This window comes from Bactrocera neohumeralis, unplaced genomic scaffold (genome assembly GCF_024586455.1).
Source record: "Bactrocera neohumeralis isolate Rockhampton unplaced genomic scaffold, APGP_CSIRO_Bneo_wtdbg2-racon-allhic-juicebox.fasta_v2 cluster11, whole genome shotgun sequence".
In the NCBI taxonomy this organism is placed as follows: domain Eukaryota; kingdom Metazoa; phylum Arthropoda; class Insecta; order Diptera; family Tephritidae; genus Bactrocera; species Bactrocera neohumeralis.
Genome location: NW_026089624.1, coordinates 12815816 through 12831683, shown reverse-complemented (window position 1 = coordinate 12831683; position 15868 = coordinate 12815816). Strand labels below are relative to the sequence as shown.

Sequence of the window (15868 nt, the reverse complement as noted above, 5' to 3'; positions counted from 1 at the left end):
GCAGCCTCACTGAGATGATTCTATCCGAGTGAGCTTTCCATTCTATAAGCGCCGCAGAGGCTGACTTAGAAAGAAGAAATCCGACGCCATTCTCCCTTCTTTGAGTGGGCTTGTTTCCAGAGAAAATGAATTTTTCGCCAGAGGTTGTTGTAACTTCGCCCGAGTCAGCCCATCTAACCTCGCAAAGACCAAGAAGAATGAGTTTGTAGCGGTTAAATTCTTTACAAAGTTGCGGTAGCTTAGTTGGCAATGAACGTACATTCCAGGTTCCTATTCGTAATCCATTTTTCATGCTGAAGGTCGTCATCAATTTATCGTTCTTAATCTTAATTTTGTTTATTTCGGTTTTGGTAATCATAGAGTTTAAGATGAGTAGGTGATTGGCCTTCTACATCCGAGCCTAGTTCCGGGGCTGCCGGTTTCGCCTCTAGGCAGGCAATGGCGTAGGAATTTCTTCCTCGCAGGTGCTAAGGTTATACCGCCTTTACTCGGTCGTCAGAGCCTCGTTCGTAGTGAACAGGGGGTACCGCGCGAAGGTGAGGTTGACGTTTGGGAGGGATAGGCTATATATTCGCATCACCAACCCCATTTGCCAATTTTTGGTATTCGCTGAATGGGCCCCCCATATATAACTTATCTCTATTTATTATATGAAATTGTTGAACTTTAAATTCAAATATCTCAAAAATTAGAAGTCTGAGATGAGTATATGTGTGTACATTTTCAAGACCTCCTCTATCCGCCCATACCTTCAAATTACGGCGCCAAAAGAATCGTAATTGTGCCAATGTTATGTTAAGTGTGAGACTGCTATAAAGTTGAGCTAAACAAGAACTCAGACATATGCCGTTTGCAGTACCAATGATTTGGACCGAACCAGAGGATCATCTAAATCATTTTTATTTTTGCTTGACTCAAAGAGTTTGACTCAAGGGATGCACCGGTCCACAATTACGGCAACTGATAAAGGATATTAGCTTTGAAGAAAAACTGAATGATCCAAATTTTTCTACGAAACCATAAATGGATTCTGGAACTCAGGAATGTTGGGAGACTATTGTATTAAGCAGTACTTTCTCTAAAGGTAGCTGATATTTATACTTTATAAGAGATTATATGTTTTGAATTCACAAGAAAATCTGAAGTGTTAATTATATTTCATTCACATATTACTGATATGAGTTTTTATGTAACAAAAAATTAAAAATTTTGTTAACGGCTGAATCAATTTGACTAATTAAAATATTCGTGGAAGTCCAGGGAAGGTTTAAACGCTAATAATATATAATATAATAATAATATGGAAAATGTTCCATAATAATACTAAAAACGACATTTTCTCCTACACAATGTGAAGGTCGTCCCGTCGTTATTTCTGAAATATTCTTCTTTGTACATACATATGTAAAACTTAATTGCAGTTCGTTTGTCTCGCAAAAACTGAAGAAAGTGTTAACCTAGCTATATCTGCTTTCATATTGATTGTTTTTATGTTGATCGTATTAGTTTATAATATTAAATGTTATACGCCATCAACTAACAATGCCTCCAATCGCTTACCATTCGAGCATAAGTACCGGATTTTTTCTTAACATAAAAACGCCCGAAGAATCTCTTTTGGATTATTCGGATTCTAAATCCATCATTTTATTTTCTGAGTGGCTTATTGCTAAACACAATTCTTAATAGTCTGTATGCTAATGAAATATGTAGTCCTGTTTCTGCTCATCAAGGAGGGGTTTCACAATTGTCTCGGGGGTGAAAGCAGTTCTCGTGGAAAATAATGATTCGCCCAGTAACATAAATCGCAACTAAATTTGGGTGTTAAGTTTCAGGGATTCCTGTTATAATTATATATTCAAAACACATTTTGTATTAATTACTTTTATTAATTTCTTATCATTTCTACAGATCGTTCATGCTCTAGATACGGATCTGAATTGCAAAAAAAATAATTTATCACATAAGTTGGAAAATGTGGCGTTTACGTTAAGTGGAGAGGAAACCTCTGCTTGCTGACATCTGCATCAAAATTATTTTCCTGAAAATAAATTACTATTTAAAGCAAATAATTTATTAAATATGTCACACTACACAATAAGGGACAGTATGAATTTAGAGAATTTTAGTGAGTGTTCCAGTATGTTTAGAAAAGGTGAGTCCGTGAAATGCAACAATAGTTCACAAACGAAAGCTCTCACGGAGACTTTGTTTCCTATTCTAAACTGTCTAATATAATAAGAAACGTGAATTTAATGTCTATTTTATTTTGAATAATACAAAAATTTTTATTTTTTTTCTAGCTATTGCAAGATGAACATCTGTCAAATTGCAGACGAATAACTCGTGTACAATATTTCAACTCCAATTAACCAGCTCTACCACCAATTCGCTATAAATTTGCTACATCTTGGCTATGGCTACTGTGGACTCATAGTTCTAATTGTTATATTTTCCAGAAAATTACTTCAGTCAGTTATGCCAGCGAATCACCGAAGATGCCGATCATACTAGACTGAAGCAAATATATATTCTAATCAGACTGACACTACTTACTAAACATTAAAGTATACACGTAACTTTTTTAAGACCATGATACATGATAAATTCTACAACAGCAACAAATAATGAATTGTAAAAGTATATTTTATTATATTTTTATATTTTATTCAAAGTTTAATTACTAAGTGCGTCTCAAGGTATTAATATTAATTTAAATCGTAGCAGTAAGAAGTTTTATTATAATGGTAAATGTACAATAATGCGTTGCGACCCTCACTTACATTACGTCTCGGAAATTCGAACAATTTTGAAAGCATTGAAGTATTATTTATGTCAAAAGTCATATTGGTACCTCTAATCACGTTAACTAGACAAACATTTGAAATTATTTTCTTAAATATTCATTTTTGCTTTTTACAAATATTAAATAAACTCGAATAATTGCCCAAGAAATTGCAGAAATGACAGTGTTTGTGTTTTTAAATACAGTAGGTTCGTATTTCGTAGAACAGATTGCCATTAAATTGCATACCGTTACATTGTAATATAAATAAAAATAACATAGCAGATCTCCGGAGTTGAGAATTTGTTTACAAAAAGGTATTACCAAAATTGCATCATATTAGGAAATAAATATATTAAAACTTACACAAATTGTTTTCTGCATTGAAATATATGTTGAAGGGCCAATCTAAATGGAGTTAAAACGTAAACATACCAGTCCTGCAGTTTGGTCTTTTTGTTCAGAAATTTAACTGCCTGAAATATTATACGAAATGCGTGAAATACCATGCCAAATATCAGAACAACCATACCTATAAATCTTCAACATTGTAAGGTCAATTGCTTATGAACGCACTAATAAATTACCATAACTATTGCATTATATTCAAAAATATGGAAAAATCCCACATCACATCATTTCTATATAAATCGACACCAGGACTCTATTTATATACAATAAAGGATATCGAATTGCATAAAAGTATGGGTTTATATTGACATGTATGTAGCCTCGAAAAATCCGGAAAAATTCGTCGATGTGGCAGCACTGGTTTGTACGCTAAAACAAACACTTCTCAGGAGTTATTTCTCATTGATAGCTTGCTTAGTCTCAATCTGATTCAAATCAACTGATATTCAAATAGTCTCGATCGATTTCTTGACTTAGTCTTTCTCAGTGATTATTTAAGATGTAGGTTTCTTGATGGATTCTCTTCAATTACTCCAGCTACCATACATCATTTTCCGTTAGCGTTTGAGGTGGATACTTATCTTTTCGCTCCTGTTAAATTTTAAATATTGATGGGCTTGGTTTTAATTTTGCATTTAGTGATTTTGAACGACTCGAAAATCTGCTCACTGAGATTAAATGGGATGATTTACTTTCGGGACTAGATACAGCTAATAGTTTCTCCATTTTTAAGAAATCAATTCAGGAATTTTGTCATTATAATATCCCGCTTAAACATATACAACCATATAAGTTGCCTTCCATCCATAAATTTTGGAACACTGTGTCTTTCACAGGATGATATTGCCAAGGCTATTTGTGATATTAAGTCTTCTTTTAAATAGGATGTGGATGGGCGTCCGCCTGTACTTATGAAAAATTGTACTGCCTTGGTACAACCTCTCATGCTTATCTTCAATAATAAGGTGGAGCGATAATGAATGGAGAAAAAATTTTTTTTCTGGTTTTTAACGGCATAGCTATGAAAAGTTGCCTTTTAATATATAAAACAAATATGCAAAATACCAAACAGCTGGCTTAATGTTTTGAGGTGCCCCAGTACAGTCAAGCATTTAAATAAAACAAAAAAAATGCCATTCTAAGCATTTATTACGAAAAAATATTCTCTTAAAAAACTTTTTTTTTTGTATTGAAATGAGGCATTCGTGGACGTGATAGCAGTCTTGCCCTAATGAAGCCATCTCGTTTATTTTCCCCACAAACTGCGTTCGATGCTTCTGTTATCAACTTGATGCAGCGCTCCACAGCTTGGGTGTGGCATAGAAAATCTATAATATCCTTACATGTACCAAAAACGGTTGACAATGTTTTTCAAGGTTTCATCAAACATTTTTAAAGTTAGAGATTCATTAGTTATATCGGAGTCTTGCCACATAATAATCTCAGTGTAATCTTAGGCATCGAAATTGAATGTAGGTACTTTAAAGGTTCGAAGTCTTCGAGCTTTCTCTGATCTTTGTTTTACAATTCTTCGATATGCAAGACCTCTTAAAATCTCTCTGTCATCACCAAGCATGGCAATGAGAAGATTTTCTGGGTGACCAAAGTATCCATTTCGTTGGATTACCTTGTCAACGATGACTTTCATATTGGAATTCAAATAACGACATAGATTAATGGTTTGCCATATGTTTTTGGCTCCGTTAATGTATGAAGAATTACGTTTTATTGTAAACCACATTGGTCCATGAACTTTCATAACATACGTGGCTAATACAACTAGCTTTTCTTCTGGGTCAGTTCAAGTGGTATACAATTTTAGAATGATTCGCTGTTAGTCATCTAGAATGGTTTAGGGCTCCAGCTTCCATATTAGCTAAACAGGAGAAAATATACCAGTACTGATAGCGGTCATTATGTCGTATAAATACTTTTGGTCGGTATTAAGCTCTTACCTAGTTATTTCAGATAATAATGTAGGTATAACGGTAAATTCGACTATCGGCATTGTTTGACAAATTTATAATTGAGATCCGATGGCGCCTTAAAAGCATTTAGGTCCGATAATTTTTCCGTCTAAATGAAATAACAGATGACGTAGTGGTAACTGATTTGAATGCAATTGACAGATAAACCACTGTTCCAGTTACAACGCACCCAACAAAGCTAATTCACTCACATTTACCGACTTAGATTTCAAATATAATAATATAGTGTCTTTTATATTTTAGCAGTCCCCGACTCACAGGTGACATGACCAAAATAGTTGTTTCCTGGTTCTGATGTTTTTTCTTATTCACAGTTGAAACTCTATCGACACCGCCTAACATCATTTTTCTGGTTGATCTTTGGTCGAGTAAGAAACTTACTTCCTCCTTGGCAACACGACACCCTTTTAAACAGCAATAATTCCTGATATCTTTGCACTTGCAGTTGCAGATATTAACACGGGTATTGTCACTTGCGAAGCGAATTTATTTGGCGAAGCGAACGCTTTGGCGAACATACCCTAAATTTGCATTGTGAATGGCGAATGAACGTATTCGCTAAAATATGTCGTTGCCATTCATGAAAAAAGTAGCGCGTTCATCCGAATTTGACATTTGTGTCATTTATACTTAAAATATTTATTATTATATCAACTGAAATTCGAAAATATGTTTATTAACGCGGATCTGTATTTTGAGGATAATTACGATGTGGAAACGCGAACTAATCTTCTTCGACAGCGCCGTTTTATTAGAGATAATTCTAATCCTACAGAGCTACCTAACACGGTGTATGTATCCAGTTCAATTATAACGAATAATAAGAAGTTTTTGTTCAATGTGCACGTATTTGTAGATTTGTTGCGAATTTCCGCTTAAACAAGGGCGCATTTATGTATGTGCTGGATAAAATCAAAGACAAATTTCATTGTCGGATGTCGTCTTCCATAACGCCGATGTTAAAATTGTGTGCCGCGCTCAGATTTTTTGCACATGGCAGTTACCAACAAGCTATAGGGAATGAATTTCAGTTGGGACTTGCTCAGCCAACAGTTTCCCTTATTTTAAAAGAGATCATACCCATTTTGGAAAATGAAATTTGTCGTACCCATATAAGCGTAGATATGAGTGAAGAAGAAAAGCAGCAGGCAAGAAGCAAATTTTATTCAAGATCGGGAATACCAAATGTAATAGGCTGCATCGATGGAACCCATATTGCGATTTATGCTCCTACCACAAACAAACACCTCTATCTAAACAGAAAAGGATTTTTTAGCATAAATGCAATGATTGTGAGTTTTTATGAATTTAATACAGTAAAATTGGTATAAAAATTTTATTGTATTTTTATTACAGGCTTGTGATCATGATATGAATATCCGTTTTGTGGATGCTAGATATGCTGGTTCTACACACGATTCGTTCGTATGGAACAATAGTTCTCTAAAGGCATGTTTAGAGGCAGCGCATCAAAACGGAGATCAGAACTCTATTTATTTAGGTATTCGCAATATTTGACTACTGCGCAAGTTTAATCTTGACATACATATCAATATTGAAAACAATAAAATATTTGCAGGTGACTCCGGATACCCACTAAGCCCTTATTTATTAACACCTTTCCGTCATGCAGAATCTGGAACTAGGGAGTCAATTTTTAATAAGAAGCACGCGAAAGCGAGAAATGTTGTTGAACGTACGATTGGAGTTTTGAAATGCCGTTTCAGATGTCTTCTGAGTGATAGAAAAATGCGCTACGATCCTGCTAAAGTAACATCCGTTATTAATATATGCTGTGCCTTGCACAACATTTGTAAAAAATTTAGAATCGGTGATCCGGAGGAGGCTGAAACCTTCTTTGATGCCGTTGTACCATTGGAACCAATTAATGAAAATGGCAATGGTTCACCAGGAGAGCGCCGCAGAAGACAAATTGCTGATGCTTTGATGTAAATGAAACTATCCCGACTTCAGTGAATAATATATTGCATTCTTTTATTTTATTCAATACTTTGAAATTCAATATTACATAGATAATAAATATATAAAAATTACAAAAACTACATGCTTTTAAATTAAATTAAAAAAATCACAGATTCAATTCCGTCACTTACAATAATAAAGTAAAAATAAATTCATCACATGTTTTCTTAAAAAAAATATCAATTCAAGTTAAAATATGAAATAAAAAAAAATCATCACATTCTTATGAAATAAACTATAAACTAAATTCAATCTATTTACAAGCACCCTATTTACCCTATTTTTTTTGCATTTTTAATTTTAAAATTTGTAGTTTCATTTCCATCTTTTCTCTATGTCTTTTTTTTCTCTAAATTTTCTTCCTTCTTCCTTTCTTCTTTAATTTTCATTAATTTAATTTCTTCCTGTTTCAATTCATATATTTTTCTTGTATACCTTGCAATTTCATAAATTTTTTTTTCCATTCTTGCCATTTTGTTGGAAAGATTGTCTTGGACTTCGGCTTGCTTTTCCAACGCTTTCATCCGAATTACTTCACGTTCCTCTACTGTCATTCTAGGACGGCTGCTTGAGGATTGCGAAGCCAAATCCATGGCTCGTTGTGTTTCCTCGGTCGTGCGCTCTTCTGGCTGAATTTCTCTACAATTTACCGCACTTTCTATTTCATTAGAGCCATATGCCAAGCCTGTAGGATGTACAGCCGCCTGAAGGTGAAGAAGCTCATCCACACTTTGCTCCAATGGAGATAAACTTTGCTGAGCATAAGGTCCTCCTCCTGTGGCAACAGTTTCGCGTCGGTTTGTCGCTATTTTTTTTTTTAGTTTCTGTTTATAATCCAACCAAACCTAAATGCAACACATAAGTAACTTCAACCAAACAAATTAATTAAATTTTTACCTTATTTCACTCGCGCCCGTTTCGCAATGGTAGACCAATGGCATTGAGTTCGGCAGCGAACAGGTCCCATTGCTCTGCCCTGCTTTTCTTTGTCGCTCCAAAATTCCCCATTCCTCTGGCGACGTCCGGATTATTTTCCATTAACGCAACCAATTTTTGGAATTGCTGCGTTGTTGTACGTTTTGTTCTAGAAGTATCGTTTTGTTAAATATAATTAAATAATTACAATTGCTCAAATAAAGATCAAAATTTACTTACGTCCTTTCCATTTCAAATAGCGAATAAAAAATGCATTCGTTAAATTTTGACAGTAATGTCGAAGCGAATGCCGTTTTTTCGCCAGCGGCAATACCAGAAATTTATTTTCGCCACTCGTTCGCCATTTTCTGGCGAATTCGTTACAGATTCGTAACTTACAATTCGCCACGGCGAAACTCGCCAAAATTTTCATTCGCTTCGCAAGTGACAATACCCGCCTAAATAATCTATGGGACTCTGTTATAAATGTTCTAATATTTTCTTGGTATTTAATGTTGGTTTGATGGCCTTGATATGGTTTCATTAAGCTCCTGTATATGTCGTGGTAGGAACGAATCAATTGTAAAATTCTTTTTACACTAACAGTTGGCAGTGAAGATTTTCGCCATATTTTTAGAACTTCACCCCCTGATCTTTCAGATATTTTAAGAATTGTTGGCTCCATTGTTGTTTTATCGGGCTTCAATTCATGTTTTATGAACAGATAACATTTCATCAGATCATTATGCGTAGGTAAGTGAGAAACATATAACTTCTCCGGCATACCAGAGACAGGACATCTCGTCGTTTATCGTGCTTTAACTTGAGACATATTTCTACAATCAAGGCAAGTAATAAGTACTAATTACAGTTATAAGCTAAGCTACAAGCATCAAATATACGTGAAAAATACGATTTATAGTAAATATTCCGATTCCAGCTGTAAAATTTGATGTAACAAATAAATGAAAGTCGAACAATTGAGTTGCTGTAAGCGCGCGACTAAAAAGTATAGGTGTCAACTTAAGTTTTTTTACTTTTTTTAAATCAAACCACTTTATTCAACTTCAAACTTAAGACTGTACAGAATTGACAGATCGCTGTCAGTTGCTTACTTAAATCTACCGTTATTTGGATATTGTCGGCCTGGTATTGTGGAAAGTGAGTGCCTGGGAAAATTAGCATAACATATAGAATGGGGGAAGTTTTGGAGTGTGAAATTAGGAATGTGAAATTAATGCCCCTATTGCGGTTTTCAACCCAACTGAATTTCAGTCGAAGTTTATAAATTCGGTATTGCCAACTTCAACTCAATCCGTCAAAAAAAAATTGCGGTTGAAGTATGATCGAACTTCAACTTTTTTTGGTATTGCGGTTTTGAATTCTGTACAAGTGGGGTTGACTAGAATATAAATAAACTTCAACTGCTTAATAGCAATTGAAGTTCAACATTCGTGCAGTGAAATACAAAAAAATATTAAAGAAAAATGGAGGACGGGTAAAATAACTATTTTAATTAATATTAAATTAATTTTAATTAATATTTTTTATAAATTTTTAGAAAAAATAAAGTTGCAACAAAAAAGCAATTCGAAAAATTGGTGGAGTTGATGGAGAAGTTTCCAGAAGTAGGAAGAGGAAAGCCACAATTTGGAAACAATAAATTCAAATTGAGATGCAGCGCCTCAAAATTGCTAAATTAAAATCTTCGCAAAGATTTTAATTTTTTTTGGTTATTCCAGACACAAAGTAATATTTTTTTTATTTTATTTTTAATTATTCTGGAATGAAGTGATATTTTATATTTTTGTACCATAGTTTAAGTTTACATTAAATATAGTGATATTGTTATTTAATGAATTCATTTAAATAAAATTTAATATTTTAATTATTTAGAGGGAAGTAATAATATTATTGCGAATTATTCGAGCCGTATCCTCTTCTTCTCTTTCTATGTCCAAAATATCATTGGTCATTGTAGTATGTGAAGTAGATGGTATTTCTTCCGGAGATTCCACTTGAAAGTGTTGGCAAATATTGTGCAATGCGCAACAAGCATTCACAATTTGCGTAGCCTTTTCGGGAGTGTAATGTAAACCTCGTACAGATAAAAGACATCGAAATCTACTCTTGAGTACACCAATTGTCCGCTCTACAATATTCCGGGCCTTTGAGTGTACTGTATTGTAGCGTGCTTGGGGTAAAGAAGCTTCCGCCAAGCGATTAGGCGTTATTAAAAATTTGTGCAGAGAATAGCCAGCGTTGCCTAAGAAATTACATTACTCTAATTATTTAGCAATAAATACGATAAAGTCTTACCCAAGATCCTAGTGTTATTCTGTATGTTGTTCTGTAAATGCACTTTCAAATCGCTAACATTGAAAACAAAAGAGTCATGATTTGCGCCTGCATGCTTAGCATCCATACCGAATAGACATTTTATAATCACAAAGCTAAAAATTTTAAGAAATTATACCATTTTGTTTCTAATGTAATTCAGATTTTATACATACAATCATCACGTTTAAACTGCAGTAGCCCTTTCTGTTATGATAAAGATGTTGCACTTCTTTTCTTGGTGAAATTATGCGAACATGAGTCCCGTCGATGCAACCAGCTACTCTCGGGAAAGCACTTTTTGAATAAAATGAAACTTTTGAAGCGTTTTGCTCCTCCTCAGTCATTTGAATTTTAATCCATTGGGCACAAATACGTTGTTCAATTACATTTAGAACCTCTTTAATTACTAAAGATAACGTAGGTTGCGCCAACCCAATGTTAAAATCATTTCCACTGCATTTTTGATAACCACCGTCAGCAAGGAAACGCAGAGTTGCGCATAATTTTAATATATTAGATATGGCCGTTCCTCGCACACGTTTGTGGAAATGTTCCTTCATCTCATTCAGTAAAAAACAAAATGCTTCTTTATTTAATCGAAAATAACTTATGAATCTGCAACAAATATTATTAAAAAAATTCAATTGTGAAAAACAATCAGCTCCAATGGATTTGAGTGATCACGAAGGCTTTTTCGTATACGTAGCACATCAATTTTGTTCCCAGTATTTTCGTCATTGTAATATAAATCAAAACTTATATCCATTTTTTATTTATTGTTTATTATATATGTTTATTCACTTTTTCGCGAGCGACAACTGAATTCAATTGTTTAAATATGTCGTTTATAAAATTTTAGCTGTTTACTATCTGTCAAAGGTTGGCAACGCCAATCATACTTCGACTGAACTTAGTTGAAGTTCGCAATACCGAAAAAGAGTTTGGTTGATCTGAAGTTGAGTTGCCTTAACTTCAATTCGACCAAGCCGGGTTGAAAACCGCAATAGGGGCATAAAGTGCGGAACGTAGCTATGTTATTATAATATGGTTAGATAGTGGTATATATGTTTTAAGAGCATTAATTTCTATCTTACTCTGACATAGCATCGCTTAGAACATGAAATAACGTTTATAAAATGTTTACGAATTTATGAGTATTTGGCATAAATTTTCAAAATTTCAAGTCAATGGGGGCACCTCTAAACATAGCATGAGATTACTGTCTTTTCTTTGTTTAATATTTACCTAAAACAGTGGTATACTGAAACAGAAATCAAAATTAATAAAAAAGCCCATCATTCAATAAGTCTCTCTGGGAATTTTATTTCAGACTGGAAATTGACTAATGCACTATACTTAAAGGTGGTAGAAAGGATGCAGTCTCCAATTACAGGCCTATTTCTAAACTTACTACTATTTCGAAAAATTTTTAGTGTTCTGTTAAAAGTAAATTATTTTTTGCAGTAAAATCAATAATTAACGTCAATCAGCATGGGTTTGTCTTTGGGTGCTCCACTGTGTCAAATTTCTCCGCTGGATTTCAGGTAGATTTGCTACACAGATTTCTAAAGCCTTTGATAAAGTCACACAATATTCTATCGGGTTTCACTGGTCTCTTTTCATATCTGCACAATAGACGATGGTTGTCAATTTGTCCGGAGTAATAAAGATGCTTTTTGTTATATGCAGATGACTTAAAAGTTTCGCAATAATCAAAAACTCGCAAGATGTATGCAAATGTATGTGTATCAATATCACAATACTTTTATGATTGGTGCCAGAAATCGAAGCTTTTTCTGAATCTAGATAAATGTTCTCAGATCTCTTATGGTAGGGGACGTAGCATTTTACCTTCAAGTTACAATATTTCTAATTGCGTCCTAAAATGCGTTACTGAAATCAAAGATCTTGGGGTAAACTTTGACAACAGATTTTCTTTCAGTAATCACATCAACTATATCACTTTTTAATCATTCTTTGTGCCCGGCTTTGTCCGTCGAAATGCTTTCAATTTTTCCGAACCCTACACGTTAAAATTATTGTATACATGTTTTGTTTGTTTATTGCATATCGTCAATTAATAGGGTCGAGCGAGTTCAAAAGATTTTTCTTAAATTTTCTCTCCGTTCCTTAAAGTTTGTTGACCCAATACCATCGTATGTATCTCGTTTATTGCTTTTACATCTTAAATTACTGGAAAATCGACGGTCCGTTCTCTGCCTTTCATTTGTTTTCAATGTAATTAATGGAGTTCTTGACTGTCCCTATTTATTAGGAAAATTAACTTCAATGCTCCTCAGCGTTGTCTCAGATTTATTTCCCCATTTTATTATAAAAGGAAAGGACTAAATTTGCTGAATATGTTCCTCTCAAGCGTGCTATGCGTGAGTTTAACTCGATTTCCGAGAGAGTTCTTCTTGATTTTTGTCACTCTAGGGTATCCTTCATTAATACCCTCAATTCTGTTTTCTAGTTTAAGTTATCTACTTGTGTAATTGTAATTTAATTATTTTAGAATTAAAATTTGAATCCTAGTTCTCTATTAGTTTGTAAGAATTAATGTTAATAGACTTAACTAAATAAATAAATACTTTCGGAGCTGGAGAGTTTTCGTTAATATGTACGACATGACCTACCCAGCACAACCGCTGTCTCTTGATTCGCCGTCGTATATCTCATACAGCTCATCGTTTCATGGAATGTGATATTCGCCGTGACCAACGCGCAAATTCCATAAATCTTTCGCAGAACCTTTCTCTCGAAAACTCCTAAGGCTGACTCATCAGATCTTGCCATTGTCCATGTTTCTGCACCATATAGCAAGACGGAAATAATGAGTCCGTTTCCACGGCAGTCGGGTCTACGTAACCGGAAGGGACCCGGATTTTTATCCGGCCAAGGACTGTCTACTCGGCATAATTCTGCCGCTACACCAACCAACAGAAATAATGAGTGACTTACAGAGTTTGGTTATTGTCCGTCGAGAGAGGACTTTAATTCTTAATTGCCTACTAAGTTCAAAGTAGCACTTGTTGGCAACAGTTATTCTGCGTAGGATTTCGAGGCTGACATTATTGTTGCTGTTAATGCTGGTTCCAAGATAGACGAAATTATCTACAACTTCGAAGTGTACAGTGACGTAGGAGCCTAGTCGCGAGTGCGACGACTGTTTGATGACGGGAGATAATTCGTAATGCCCTCGTTCACTGCCTGACACATCTGCTTCGTTTTCTTATCCAGTTTGGAGAAAAGAGAACTAACGGGGCGGGTGCTGCGGACAATGATATCAATAGATGATATTGACATACGCCAGCGGTTGTACACTCTTATAAAAGATTGTACCTGCTCGACTAAGTTCTGCAGCCCGAATTATTTTCTCCAGCAACAGGTCGAAAAAGTCGCACGATAGAGAGTCGCCATCGCGGCATAAAGACAGCTCCTTTTCGTGCTGTCAAAAGTAGCTTTGAAATTGACGAAGAGGTGCTGTGTGTCGATTCTCCTTTCACGGGTCTTTTCCAAGATTTGGCGCATGGTGAATATCTGGTCGGTTGTTGATTTTCCAGGTCTGAAGCCACACTGATAAGGTCCAATCAGTTTGTTGACGGTGGGCTTTAATCTTTCACACAATACGCTCGATAGAACCTTATATGCGATGATGAGGAGACTAATCCCATTTTAGTTAGCGCTGATTGCGGGGTTTCCCTTTTTGTGGATTGGGCAGAGCACACTTAAATTCCGATCGCTGGGCATGCTTTCGTCCGACCATATTTTACAAGGAAGCTGATGCATGCTTCTTATCTTCGCCGCCGTGTTTGAATAGCTCGGCCGGCAATCTATCGGCATCCGCCGCTTTGTTGTTCTTCAGACGAGTAATTACTATTCGAACTTCTTCATGGTCGGGCAATGGAACGTCTGATCCATCGTCATCGATTTGGGAATCGGGTTCGCCTTCTCCTGGTGTTACATTTTCACTGCAATTCAGCAGTATGGAGAAGTGTTCCCTCCATAATTTTAGTATTCTCTGGGTATCAGTCACCAGATCACCTGTGGGGTTTCTACAAGAGTATGCTCGGGTCTCGAAACCTACTGTTAGTCGCTGCTCATTTCCGTAGAATTTTCGAGCATTACCCCTGTCGTCCAGCTTGTCAAGCTCTTCGTACTCACCCATTTCGACCTCTCTCTTTTTTTAGTCTTGTAACGTTGCGTGGTAGGCAGTCTACTTTCTCTCCCCTACGACACGGCACTCCTCATCGCACCAGATATTCTTCTGCGTTTTCCGAAAGCTAATGATTTGCGTTGCAACTGTACGTAAGATACTTGAAATGCCGTGCAAAACAAAATATTCCACCAAAAACGGTAAACTGAACATTGGGAATATCTTACTGTAGTCCTTGCCGGAAATCACGCTGCAACGTATTTCAATTACATAAAAATTACGTTACTTCTCAGAAGGCTATAGTTACCCATTGTATTAATTTTCAGCATGTCTTCAAGTAAGTCTTAAGTTGAAGCAAGGGTAATTTGTAGTTTAAATTTTGACTTTTATACCATTTTCATTTTTAAATTTAGATCTTAAGGGATTATGCCAGTGTGATGCATGAAAAATTAGGCGGTTTTCGTGAATTTTTTTTAAAAGAAAGTACTACATTGAATGTTTCGACGTTCTATGGACGTAATAAAGTATACCTTTAGCTATATTAAAATTTTAAATTTTTTTTTACAAAAATATTGAAAAATAACGGAGTTATGTGCTGTGTACGGAAGTGCCGAAAAAAAGCGCCTCAATTGCTGGCATGATTCCTATCGAATGAGTAGCTGAAACAAAACAATTCAAAATGTTTATTAAACTTAAATATATTTTCTATACAATGATTTACGATCTTTGAAAAATATCAAAAATTAAGAAAATGACGTAAGTTTGAAAAAAATTAGTTTTTTTACGAAAAAATTGTCGCTTTTTAATGCCAAATTGACAATTTTCAACCAATCAAAAAGATCGTAGTTCATTGTATAGCAAATGTATTCAACTATAACCAGTTTTAATTTAAAGTCGATCGGTCAATTTCTCGTTGAGTTATGATTAGATTAGCAATTTAGAAAAATGTCGTTTCGAGAAAAACGCGTTTAAAGTTTCACTTATATATGTTTGCACTTCTGAGCGGGCGCTGTTTAGAACGCTGCCATTCAAAAACTATTCAAGATACGACCTTGCGAATTTCACAGGATATTTTTGAATATATAAACTATCGAAAAAGCAAAAAACAAAAAGATTTTCTTTTGAAAGTGTCAAATTGGTATAGCCGTTTGTTGAAACCTAATCACTTAGTTCTAATACCGGCAATAAAGTTTTCATTGCATCGAATAGTCCATTATAATAAAATAGTATTTAGGTCATATTTAAAGCTATTGAATACAATTCTTTTATTGGTGCATAAAGTATGTTAAA

General features: G+C 34.8%; 2 protein-coding genes and 2 long non-coding RNA genes across 5 annotated transcripts in view; 2 read left to right on the top strand and 2 right to left on the bottom strand.

Annotated features, from left to right (window-relative positions):
• LOC126765905 (plexin-B) overlaps window positions 1-2969 on the top strand; it is a 70343-nt gene extending 67374 nt beyond the window's left edge. The window contains exons 12-13 of one of the 2 annotated variants that reach the window (XR_007668626.1): window positions 1912-2155; window positions 2304-2969. Coding sequence is in view for 1 of the 2 variants with exons in the window: in XM_050483572.1 (XP_050339529.1) it covers window positions 2304-2372 (69 nt within the window). In the remaining variant the exon portion in view is untranslated. The remainder of the gene's footprint in view (window positions 1-1911; window positions 2156-2303) is intronic. The other variant, XM_050483572.1, reaches the window with a different exon arrangement.
• LOC126765968 (uncharacterized) lies at window positions 2642-5471 on the bottom strand. Its single transcript, XR_007668665.1, has 3 exons — window positions 5152-5471; window positions 3292-5072; window positions 2642-3261 (listed from the first exon to the last, which is right to left on the bottom strand). It is a non-coding gene; the product is annotated as an uncharacterized LOC126765968 (long non-coding RNA).
• A 252-nt stretch (window positions 5472-5723) lies between these two features.
• Window positions 5724-7214, top strand: LOC126765936 (putative nuclease HARBI1). The gene is made up of 4 exons (XM_050483667.1): window positions 5724-5975; window positions 6041-6476; window positions 6541-6685; window positions 6764-7214. The coding sequence occupies exons 1-4, from the start codon at window positions 5854-5856 to the stop codon at window positions 7135-7137; spliced, it is 1077 nt and encodes a 358-aa protein (XP_050339624.1). The 5' UTR covers window positions 5724-5853; the 3' UTR covers window positions 7138-7214.
• A 179-nt stretch (window positions 7215-7393) lies between these two features.
• Window positions 7394-9254, bottom strand: LOC126765980 (uncharacterized). The gene is made up of 3 exons (XR_007668679.1): window positions 8323-9254; window positions 8065-8251; window positions 7394-8012 (listed from the first exon to the last, which is right to left on the bottom strand). It is a non-coding gene; the product is annotated as an uncharacterized LOC126765980 (long non-coding RNA).
• Window positions 9255-15868: the final 6614 nt, after the last annotated feature.